A 12862-nucleotide genomic window follows, 5' to 3' on the forward strand; every position below is an offset into this window, starting at 1 on the left:
ATTGTAAATTTTTTTTTTTTTACTAGTAATGGCGGTGATCAGCAATTTTTAGCAGGACTGCAACGTTGCGGCAAGCAGATCGGACACTTTTGATACTTTTTTTTTGGGACCAGTGACATTTATACAGTGATCAGTGCTATAAAAATGCACTGATTACTGTATAAATTACACTGGCAGGGAAGGGGTTAATACTAGGGGCGATCAATAGGATAAATGTGTTCCCTGGGAGGTGTTTCTAACTGTGGGGGGAGGGTTCTGACTGGGAGTACAGAGAGATCAATGTTCCTGACCACTGGGAACAGACGATCACTCTGTACTCCCCTGACAGAATGGGGATCTGTTTGTTTACATTACCAGATCCCCTTCTGGCTCTCTGTGGAGTGATCGTGGTAGGCTGGCGGACATTGCAGCCACTGGACACACGCATCAGCTCCCCCGCCGTGCAGCGGGCACGCGCCCACTATAGCTGTCAAAGGGACCGACATACAGCTACGGCGATTTGCGGAAAAGAGCCAACCTGCCGCAGTATAATAATGGCAACTGGCCGGCACGTGGTTAAAGCATGTTACACAGCCAAGTGCTTGTTCCGTGTTATTTGTCCCTTTCTGGGCTGTAAAATACCTGGTTGATCCTGCCTGTTCTTGTGTCCCCCTATGTGAACTGAACACTTTAATCATGACTGCTGATCCATCATTCTGTGGTCAGATTACGTGCCACCATCACCCTGCTGTGTTGGAGTCTCTCCTCTCTCCCTATCCCCTCCCCTTCTGCAGCTATTCCATGTGTCTGTAAAGTTAGCGTTGACAATTACTGGCAGCCCCTCTGTAATAGCAAGATATACGGTGCAGTGTCTTTGTTTTTTTTAAATCATACAGCTAAATACTTTATTTCACATTGCCACTGTGTGGTCACGTGACCTCCCGGCTGACATCAGAGGGAAATCTCAGTCCTTCCTGCTGTAGTCTTCAGATCGGGGAAGGAGAATGGCAGGATGTCACATGACCACACAGTGGAGATGTGAAATAAGATATTTAGCTGCATGATTTTAAAAAAAACAAAGACACTGCACAGTACATCTTGTTATTACAGAGGGGGCTGCCAGTAATTGTAATCACTAACTTAACAACCACTGTAATCTTCACATTCCAGTGTCAGCAGTTATAGTTTGTGTTAAAACATGAAACATGCGTCATGGCAGTGCCCAGATTAATGCATGACCTCTGTGGTCTAAGAACTAACACTTCCTGTGAAGAAACTACATTTCCCACAATCCTTGGTCTCCCAGTCTAGTGGTTTGCAGGAGAGAGCTACACAGTAATTAGATCTTACACAGACACAAGCAGGCAGAGCATTCACAGGCACTCAGAGAGCTATTGTACAGTTTGGAAAGGGGATGGTTAGGTATGCAATATGTGATTGGAAAGGGGTCTTCAATAAATGTTTTATAACTTGTGTTCTGTCATACATATCAAAAATGGGACAGTTGACAATAAAAGGGTTAATGCTTGGTTTCTCTTCTTGGCAGGTTGGCGAACGCCTGGAGCAGCTGAAAATGCAGTATGAAGAGAAGGTGGCCCAGAAGGAAGCACTAAGGGCGGAGGCAGAGTTGATGGAGGTGAAGCTGCAGAGAGCTGGAACCCTGGTGACAGGACTGGCAGGAGAAAAATCTCGCTGGGAGGAAACGGTTAAGGTGAGTTTCATGCTATGTTCTTGGGGTCTCCGGCCATGCTGCAAAACTGCTGGTGGCTGGAATCTTACCATATCTTTATCACAATCACCAATGTATACCCATAAAATCCAGCTATATTGAGGTGATATAAGACTGATGAAGGTGGAGTATTTGAACCCCCAAGCATTGGCCTTCTTATTCTGCTCATTTTGTAATAAAATATTTTGGACTGTGACCTATGGGTATAGAGCTCCATCTCCTTCCTATATAATGAAAGGTAGACAGACTAAATAAAGTCCAATATTTTACCAAGCCACAGGCAAAAGCAGAAACCACAAAACCACAACATGGGGTGGGATCAGTGTCTCCCAAAGATCTTTAAAGATTTTTGACGAGTACAAAAAAAATAAAAAAAAGGTTTCTTTATAAATTTATTGGAGGACAATGCAAATGAATGGGGCCCAGTGTAGCCCACAAGGGGAGGATCGTGGCTAATTCCCCAGAGGTCTGCTTTGTCCCCCAGTGAATATCTGGAGACCTTTTTATGCTGAGATGTCCTCATTATAGTCACTTTTTTTCTTATCAGCGCTATCTAGCTAAAATGTGTTGATGATGGTGATTAGGAAAACTCAACAACCTCTGCCCAGGGTAAAAGAATTTAAAAATGTTATTAAAAAAGTTACAAAGTAAAAGATTAGAAGGCAGAGAGATTAACACATGTGGAGGTTCTGGATTTGGTAAGTATATCAGAAGACCTGGTGTATTTATCAAAACAGGAGGCTTCCAGGACAGTTGGTCAATGTAAAGCAGTGGTTCTCAACTCCTGTCCTCAGGAACCACTAACAGGCCAGATTTTAAGTATTACCTTGGGGAGATGGAGACTAGAATACTGCAATCACTGAGCAGCAAATGCTATCACCTGTGATGTATTTCAGTTATCTTGCAAACCTGGCCCATTTGTGGGTTCCGAGGACAGAAGTTGAAAACCACTGATGTAGACCCTCCAAATATAAACACTTGCATATTAACTCATTCGTTTAACAATGAATTTTCACAAGCAACTCATCAACTTTTAGAAAAAATATACATTTTTGTAATTTTGGAACACCTTACCCATCAAACGCTGCCACGGTGCACATCAAACGCTGCCACTGTGCCCTCAAACTATCAAACGCTGCCATTGTGCCCATCATATGCTGCCAGTGTGCCCACCAAATGCTGCCGGTGGTCAGTGAGACCTGCTCACACCCCCCCCCCCCCCCACGTGCGTATAGATCACGGAACACCCGCTCACACCCCCCTGACAGATGGATCGCAGAACACCCCACTCAAACCCCCCCCCCCCGCACATGGATGGATTGTGGGACATCCTATGCAGGAGGACCGGCGCTTACCGGGTGTCCTCCTCTCCAGTGTCTCCTCTCTAATGTTCTATTTCTAAAGTCTGTCAGATTTTTGGACAGCAAAGGTCCGATGGAGCTCACACACGATTGAATTGTCTGAAGCATTCGTTCCGTCGGACCTTTGCTGTCGAAAATTCCGGTCGTGTGCACACGGCATTAGACTTTTCCTAAGAATTTTCATTAAAAATTCTATCCATCTATGGCCAGCTTGAGGGTTTTTACACCTGAAGTATGCATCACTGTTATGCAGAATTCAGGCCAGCACAGTGCAAAGTCAGTGACCATGGTCATATATATTGAGCTAGTATTGACATGTGTCCCGGATCCAAACCATTGCCAAGCATCCTTCTTTCAAAGAAATGTCAGTGATATATGTTTTCTCTAGTTACTGATACTATTTTATTTTTTTTACAGGGTCTAGATCAGGATTTGGGTTTCCTAGTCGGTGACTGTCTGCTGGCCTCGGCTTTCTTGTCTTATATGGGGCCTTTCCTATCTAACTACCGTGATGAAATCCTTTCCATCTGGATCAAAGAGGTGATTTTTCTTTATATACAAAGCTCTAACTCATTGGTTCTGGCATATGAACTTTCTCTATATACAAAGCTCTAACACAGAACTTGTCTCTGCTATGTGCACCGAGATAGATCAACCATGCATGTTTTTTTGAGGTGAGCCAATATGAACTTCAAACACCTCCAACCAAACAAATTCCACAAACAAGAAGACGCCAGTTTAAGTCAGCGATAAATCTTTTGGAGATACACTATTTATATTTCAAGAATTTTAGAACCATTTATCCCAACTGTTAAAATGCGTGCATTGTGTTCCATATATGTACCATTCTGTCTACATTGTCCAGGTGAAGGAGATGCTGGTACCCTGCTCCCCAGAGTTCGACCTTTCCACCTTCCTGTCCAGTCCCACCATGGTACGTGAGTGGAACCTGCAGGGCCTCCCGTCCGACAGCTTCTCTAGTGATAACGGGGTCATCGTCACACGTGGCAACAGGTAATGCCATTGGCCATCCCTTCATTCTGTGCCATTACTAAGTGATAAGGTCAATGAATAAGAATAGTACTGTAATTTAGTGGTTATATCGGGGACCTTGCTCTGTTAGGCTCCTGATTTTAATTTCCTCCAGACTTTTGTTTGCATAGAGCTTTTTTTTTTTTCCTTCATGGTCTGTGAGGATTTCTATTTTCCTTCCACCCTCTAATAAATATTCTAAAGGTGTTATGTACTTCTCCAGAGGATGTAATTAATATGAGAATGTGCTGCATTTTACAATTTTAAAAGCCCTGGTATCCCTTAAGAAGTCTTTCTCCTTAATTCATGATGCCTTTTTTTATATTCAGGTGGCCACTGATGATAGACCCACAGGGACAAGCCAGTAAATGGATCAAAAGTATGGAGTCTGCTAAGGTAAATTCATGAACGTGTCTTCTTCAGCAAGCAATGTTCTCAAGATAATCCCTCCATAGTATGTGCTTGTCTCAATCCGGAGCACTAAGTGTCATTTCTGTCTGCTGCCTCATCCCTCTGTTATCAGCATGAATCACTTCTGACAAGTTCTCCTGACACCAAGAGAAAAAAGTTGACAGGGAAGTGAGCTCCAGTACTCAACCTGTGATTGACAGCCTCTGTTCAATTCCTGTGAGCTGTGTGAAGGGGGGCATGTCTCTTCCCTCCAATCAGCTCTCAGAGCTCTCCTTACTGAGCTTTGCAGAGTGTAACTTCAGCTCTCTGTCCCCCTTTTTCTGAACGCTCAGACAAGCTTTAAAAATACAGCACTTTAAATGGATGCAATGAAGAGATGGTGGCAGATAAACAGGTACAACTTATGTAGAAGGATATATTTTATCTCTGTGTATCGCCTGAGGCCAGTTACTTCACTGGGTATATGTGAGGGTTTACAATAACTTTAATTAATGTTGATTGCCATTGGCTGCTGATGTCAGATGGGTCCACGGGGAGCTGAAATCACCACTACTTGGGTCATGTGCTATAAAGAAACTGCAAGTTTTTTCTTCTCTAGATTATATTTGTTCTACAGAAACCAACTTCCAGTTCCTTCTGCTTTAGTCACATGTGCTGGGAAGGAGTCAACTTCAGTTTCCTCCAGATTGGATCATATGTGCTGGACTGGGGTCAGCCTCCAGCTCCCCTTTTTTCATTGCATGTGCTGGACTGGGATCATCTTCCAGTTCCTGTTTTCTGGATCTCTTTGTAGCCATGAGGTCATCCTCAAGTTCCCTCAGCATGAATCAATTTTGCTGGAGTGGGTCAGCTTATGCCGCGTACACACGACAGGACTTAAGTCCGGCAGACTTTCGACGGAGTTCTGACAGAGTTCTGACGGACTTTCCGAATGAACGGACTTGGCCACACACAATCACACCAAAGTCCGACGGATTCGAATGTGATGACGTATGACTGGACTAGAATAAGGAAGTTCATAGCCAGTAGCCAATAGCTGCCCTAGCGTCGGTTTTAGTCCGTCAGACTAGCACACACACGAGCGGATTTCTGGGTCCGGCAGAGTTCTGTCGGAAAAATTTGAAACATGTTCCATTTCTAAAGTCTGTCAGACTTTTGCAAATCAAAAGTCCGCTGCAGCCCACACACGTTCGAATAGTCTGCCGGAATCATTCCGTCAGACTTTTGATGTTGAAAAGTCTGGTCGTGTGTACGGGGCATTACAGTTCCTCCAGTCTGGGTCACATTTGCTAGATTGATTTGGTGTCCACTTCCTCCAGCTTCGATTACATTTGCTGGAGTAGGTCAGCTTCCACTTTCTCTAGCCTGGGTCAGGTTTGCTAGACTAGGTTAGCTACTAGTTCCTCCAGCTTGGATCACATTTGTTGGGTTGGATCAGCTTTACGTTCCGTAACAACACCTCGAGTCTGAAAGGGGTTAAAGACGTTTAGGGCATTCCATTCCTTAACACAAAGGCAGCTACCGAACACTCTAATTAGCCGAACAAGAAACCCATACAAATAATTCTCCTCCAAGTACGAGACAAGGCTCTGTGTTGAGGGTCAAGCAGGAATCAGACTACTTTATTCAAGCACATGTTATACACATCCCACTTCAAAACACTTACCCCCACTCTTGGAAAACTTCTCATCGGTAAACAGTCTTAGCAGGCGGGCTGTTGAAGGAATCCGCCCCTCCCTCCATAGAGATAAACATCCTATAATATCCAAGGCTGACAGACATAATAGAACATTGGAATACAACCACACCCCAAACGATCACAGCAAAGAGTCCACAACAAAATGAGACAATATACAATATATACAAGATTGAGTCCGATTAGTACAGATCAGACTGTATTTCTTATTCACCTCGCAAAGAGTATTGTTCCCTTAAAACCCAGGGCCCATAATCAGAAGTAAAGAGGCCAGCATTCAATCCTCTCCAAAAGCCTCTGTCCTGGCTAAGTCTGTCACACATCCATTCAGCCTTGACCACATCTGCTGGATTGGGTCCATTTTCAGGTCATCAAGCTTTGACCTCAGGGACTTGGATATGGTCATCCTCCAGTACCTTTCTGTATCGCATTTACTGAGATGGCATCATCTTCCAGCTCTCTAATCCTGGGCCGTATGTGCTGGTCATCTTCCATCTCCTCCAGCCTAGATCATATGTGCTGGGATGAGGTCAGCTTCTAGTGGCTTCTAGAGGTCAACCCACATTTCCTCCTGCCTGGATGATATGTTTTTGGAAAAGATAGAACGTCTATTCTTTTTCACTTTTTTCATATATTCCTTTGTATTTCACTTAGGGTCTAAAAGTCATCGACCTACAAATGACCGATTTCATGCGCACCCTGGAACAGGCTGTTCAGTTTGGGACACCCGTCCTTCTACAGAATGTCCAGGAAGATCTGGACCCGTCACTGGCACCTATTCTAAACAAGTCTGTCGCCAAAGTGGGTGAGTAATGCAGAGACTAAACAGGTGCCAGTTGGCATTGAAGAAAGTGACTGGCAGGATGAGGCAAATGAGTACCACAGAGAGACCCCCAGAGTTATATATGGATGTGATTAACAACACTCATTTTGTGCAGCTTGTATTTAGCACGCTGCCTAATTACTGTATAAATCCCAGATGATCCCAAGCCAGCTACTATTTAGACTTGATACATCTCTCCGAATATTGTAGGACAGAAAGAACACTGGTGGGATCTGTAACATTCAATCTTTTGGGATGCTTTGCCATCCTGCAGGCTCTGCCTCACCACTGAACAAATCACAGCTGGTAAACTTTGTTTTCAACCTATTAGATTGGTTTAATAAAATTTGGCATATTAGTTTTCCGGCACCTACAACTTGTGTGCAAGCCCATTTTCATTGCTGATATATATTTTGCCAGTGACTCCTATAACCACATATACTGTATTAACATCACACGCTGGTGCACTTAGTATGCCATATTAAGAGTGGGCATGGTTTTCATTGTGCCAGGGGTGCTACTAGGATTGTAAAAGACCTGGGGCACCTTTGAGCACACCAAGCAGAAGAGTAATGAGCATTCTATGCATACAGTGGCAAACAGTGGGTGTGGCTAAATGGAGTAAATATGGGAGAGGCTTAAGGGATGTGGTTAAATAAAACAATTCCCCCAGTTTTAACCCCCAGGTCAATTTGTCCCTCAATATAATCCCCCCAGGTCAGACTGTCCCCCAGTATAATCCCCTCAGGTCAGTCTGTCCCCCAGTATAATCCTCCCTGGTCAGTCTGTCCACCAGTATAAACCCCCCAGGTCAGTCTGTCCCCCAGTATAAACGCCCCAGGTCAGTCTGTCCCCCAGTATAATCCCTCAACTCAATCTGTCCCCCAGTATAATGGGTTAACTGTGGGAGGGACTTAAAGAGCATGGTTAAATAAAACAATTCCCCCCAGTATAATCTCTCCCAGGTCAGTCTGTCCCCAGTACAATCCTCCAAAGTCAACCAGTTCCGTAGTATAAACCCCCCCAGGTCAGTCTGTCCTCCATTAAAATCCCTCCCAGATCAATCTGTTCCCCAGTATCATCCCCCTCAGGTCAGTCTATGCCCCAGTACAATCCCCCCAAGGTCAATTTGTCCCTCAGTATAATTCCCCAGCCCAGGTCAGTCTTCAGTCTGTCCCCCAGTACAATCCCCCAAGGTCAATTTGTCCCTCAGTATAATCCCCCCCCAGGTCAGGCTGTCCCCCAGTACAATCCCCCCAGGTCAGTCAGACTGACCTAGGAGGACTTTATTGGGGCACAGACTGGCCCCCAGTACAATCCCTGCAATAGTTGATTTTTTAGGCCCCGTAATAGTTGCACAAATGTTTGTCAGATCACAGTTTTCACTAAAAATACACTAAAGCTACAGTATTAGCACACATAAAGTCAACATAACTTAAAAAAATTGCTGTTAAATTCCTACTAAGGCCCTGTTCACATGGGGTGTACTAAAGTGTACCTGTTTGAGGGCTGTGTTTTCCTTGCATGGGGATGCACAGGTGTTCTGTGTATCCTTGTGTAGGCAGTCAATTGGGACACAATGGCTGCACAGGCACAGTTCCTGCTCCCAATCGGACATCCATGTGGGTGCATAGCCTGAATGCAGATAGTATGAGTTCGGGGGTATGCACCCGCATCCACACAGATGTCAAATTGATAACAGCAGCTATGTCTGCACAGCCGCTGCTTCCCAATTGACATAGATGGGACAACCTGCACAGGGATGCATGGGGATATGGGGGCTTTGGTGAAACATCAGCGTTCCAAACAGACCCCTGATATCTCTTTTTTGAGACAGAGAAATGGACTGAGGATATAGAGTTCCCTTTCCCATTCCCTGTCTCTTCAGTCTCAGCTGCACTGCATATGAATGAATATAAGTCTCTATACAGAGGCTTCTATTCATTCACAAACTGAAGCATAGTAAACACAGTGTTCATTCAGGAAGAGGCTGGTGAACATAATATGACACAGATGTCTGTCCCCAGCAGCAGCTGGAGCTGGTGGGAGGGGGAGGACGGGAAGCCAGCCAGTAGCCTTGAAGAGGAGGAGCCAGGGATCAGTGCAGGGAAAACAGATACATACCCTGATGCTCCCCTGCAGTTGTTGAAGTCGGCGGGAGGGGAAGGACGGGCGCCAGCCAGCAGCGCTGTAGGAAGCGGGCATTGTGATTGGTGAGGGAGGGCTCAATACATGGGGTTGAAGCAGTAGGGGGATCTTTTTAGGAAGTTAAATCCCTCTGTGGCTCCCCTGCAGCGCCCAAAGCCAGTGGCAAGGAAGAGGAGAAGAAGCAGGGGATAAGTGCTATGGGGTAGGGGGCACATAAGAGAAGAGGAGAGGGGGGTATATTGGAGAAAAGGTGGAGAAGTAGCAGATGCTCCATGAGTGCAGTGTGTGAGGACACAGTGGACCCCACCCCCATCAGTGCCCATGTGCACCGCACACATTGCACCCATGGATGATACACCACTGCTATTAACCGATAAACCCGGCCTAACCCCTAAACTGCTATCGAACCCCTAAAAGGAACCTTTAAAGGGTAAAGGTTTCCTCTTTCCTCGTTTCCTCTTTTTCAGGCTTTCTTTCTATATTTCACCCGGTGATCCTGCCAGTAACACACTTGCTTGACTAGGATATCAATGCTCACTCATTGTACTGTATCTGTGTTGGAGCAGCGTTGTCAGTCTGGGTCAGAACACCTTCCCCTCTCCTCATTCCCCAAAATTGTATGCAATATAAAAAACATATCCACAGTGAGACTTTACAGAAATTCAGTAGATCAAAATACCTTCATGAAAAAAAAAATTGGAAGACAGGTCTGTCCCAAATTTTTTATAGAAGTAGTTAGTCACGATCAGATGTATTTCTGAAATATTGAAGATGTTTTGTAGCTTCTTCAAGCCTCTTCTTCAGTTCTAATGGGTGTCAGGAACATACCCAAGTGTTTATATCCACACAGGTCACACAAACACCTTAATCCAGTCACCATAGGCTGTGTCAAGGCAGATGTTGATTGTCCAAGACCAGGGTAGGAGGTGTGAAAGTTGTGGAACCCCCCTGTTTTAGTTACATCATCTCATTCTTGGTGTCAGGATGTCTACATATGTATTAATCATAGATTTGAATTGTCAAATCACTGGGGTAGAGATGTTAAAATGGAACCCCTGTTTCCACCCCTGAATAAGTGGCTTGGATAAGCTAAGAAGCATCTCCAACCTTACAGAACAACTCCAGCTGAATGTGACCACCTATTACTAGCTGCACCATGAACCTGATCAGACTTTCTCAACCTTTTTAACACAAGGGAACCTTTGAAATAACATACCAGTCTCAGGGAAGCCCTGCTAAAAATGACCATACATTAGTGTGATGGTCAGTGGGAAGAATGCCCCTTACTTTTGTGGTCATTGGGAAAAATGACAGTAAAGCCTTGATTTGAAAGTAACTTGGTTTGAGAGCAAGTGATGTCTTGATATACAAGTAGTGTCACGTCACAACTGAGTATAAAAGAGAAGAAAGGCACCTCTAAGTGTAGCAATATGGTTACATTTAATGAAGGTACAACATTTAGAAACTCACATGGTTGATGATTAAAAGAGGCACATCTAAGTATGCAGTCATCCGGGATAAAGCTGTCCACATAAACCATCCTCCTCACTGCCATTGACGTCTTCCCTTCCACTAAGTGCTCCACCCGCGGTTCAAGCCTCACTTTCAGATCGCTCTACTGCAGGGTAGTATTTGCGATCAGGATTGCAGACTGATAGCAGTGAGAGCCGCCAGGATGGTCTATGTGGATGAAATAAAACTCGCAATCCAAGGTTTTACTGTACTCACTTATAGATAGCTAAAAATATCATTGGTGTCAGTGGGAACTTAACTAAAAGGCAATAACTGGTCATTGCTCAAGGAAGCCCTAGCAACCTCTGGAGGAACCCTGGTTGAGAAACCCTGATCTGGATATAGAAGAACCTTCACAGACATTAAGAAAAGTTAATTGGGAAATTTAAAAAGGAACCAGCAAATCATCCAACTATAGCCACGTCCACTTTTCTCTGAATTACAACTTTCAGGAGCAATCAACTTGAAGATGTTCTTGTTTTGTACAGGGGGAAAGCTCCAGATCCGGCTGGGTGATAAGGACGTCATGTACAATCCGGAGTTCCGCTTCTACGTCACAACAAAACTTTCCAACCCTCATTACACTCCGGAGATCAGCTCACAGACCACTATTGTCAACTTCGCTGTGAAAGAGCAGGTAAGGGAAGAAAGGCAGTTCTGTTGGTAAAGTGAACCTGTTGTATGAATAACAATATTGGTGCAGAACAGATAAAACAATATGCTGCAATTACCTTTTAAATCTTGCAATTACATTTTTTTTTGTGCAGTTATAAAGGTAAGTTGGGTAGGTTAAAATGAGGGTACAAATCAAGATCAACGTTATTTTCAAGTGAATAAAAACTTTTATATATATAATTTTTTTTTTTTATAGTTTTGTGCATTTTCTTGTTATGTAACAAATAAAATGAATAGAAGCGAAAAAAAAAAACATATTCATGGTAAAAGAAAAAAAAAATAGTAGCTAGGGGAGAAATTAGTTAAAAAAGGATAATTAGGGTTATTAAATGGTCAAATAAGATCTAATTTTATTTAAAATCATCTGACTAATGTCATTTGCAGACTAAAGGCCAGACCTTTGATCTACATATAAATAAAATAGTAAATATATTTAAACCAATACATTGGCTTATTGGGGTTAATTTTCTAAAGGCAAATAGAATGTTTTGTTGCAAGGGAAGTTGTACTTTCAGTAGAACTTGGTGAAGTAAAGCTACGCTGACCTTCATCATCCAATCATGTGCAAGCAAAAATGCTTTTTTTTTTTTTTTTTTTTTTTTTACTTTCCTTGCATGTATGATTGTTTATACTTTGCAAAGTGAAATTACACCGCAGTCATTATGCTCAGAGGAGAATTCCCTTCCAGAGTGCAACCTCCTGGGCAAAGCGAGCAGCCTATTTGTCTGTAGTAAATCAGCCCCATTGTATTGTGTACACTCAATAGGGTTGATTTATTAACCACTTAAGGACCGAAAGGATTCACCCCCTTAATGACCAGGCCATTTGTTGCGATTTGGCACTGTGTGTCACTTTAACTGACAATTGCGCGGTCGTTCGATGCTGTACACAAACAAAATTGACGTCCTTTTTTTCCCCACAAATAGAGCTTTCTTGTGGTGGTATTTGATCACCTCTGCTGTTTTTTTTTGTATGCATGTGATTGGATAATGAAAGTCAGCAGAGCTTCACCTTATTTGTAAAATTCCTTTGCAAAGCACAATTTTCCTTGCAAAGTGAGCAGTCCATTGACATTTAGTAAATTCAACTCAATGAGACTTGTGGACTGTCTGCAAGTGTCCTTTTACACAGGAACAGCTGCTTTCTGCTGTGTGGTATAAAGCAATTACTGGCTGTTGTTTGGGAGTCTGTAATTGCCGTTAATAGTGGCGGAGGGGGTGAGCGCCAGCGGGGGAAGAGAAGCTGGACATAAGACATGCATCCCAAAAATTTTGATTTTTTTAGGATGTATCTCCTATGTTCAAAAGAAATTAAGTGAGATACAAGTACCATTCACAATGTATTTTCCTTTTTTTAAACAAACATGTCTCCTCTTTCCTGTATATTATAGCAAGACTCCTGTATATGTAACCAAGGCAAAGTAATGGGATTTTCCATAGCATTCAAACGTTTCTTTTTAGACCCACATTGTATATTTAATCCGGTAAATTCTCTTT

General features: G+C 43.4%; 1 protein-coding gene across 1 annotated transcript in view; it reads left to right on the forward strand.

Annotated features, from left to right (window-relative positions):
- DNAH2 (dynein axonemal heavy chain 2) overlaps positions 1-12862 on the forward strand; it is a 328965-nt gene that overhangs the window by 274204 nt on the left and 41899 nt on the right. Inside the window, exons 66-71 of the mRNA XM_077470685.1 lie at positions 1526-1690; positions 3487-3609; positions 3935-4083; positions 4431-4497; positions 6863-7013; positions 11180-11328. Of these exons, the coding sequence (XP_077326811.1) occupies positions 1526-1690; positions 3487-3609; positions 3935-4083; positions 4431-4497; positions 6863-7013; positions 11180-11328 (804 nt within the window). The remainder of the gene's footprint in view (positions 1-1525; positions 1691-3486; positions 3610-3934; positions 4084-4430; positions 4498-6862; positions 7014-11179; positions 11329-12862) is intronic.

The sequence above is a fragment of the Lithobates pipiens genome, unplaced genomic scaffold, assembly GCF_037356315.1.
Source record: "Lithobates pipiens isolate NorthernLeopardFrog02 unplaced genomic scaffold, aLitPip1_a1.2 Scaffold_8, whole genome shotgun sequence".
NCBI lineage: Eukaryota > Metazoa > Chordata > Amphibia > Anura > Ranidae > Lithobates > Lithobates pipiens.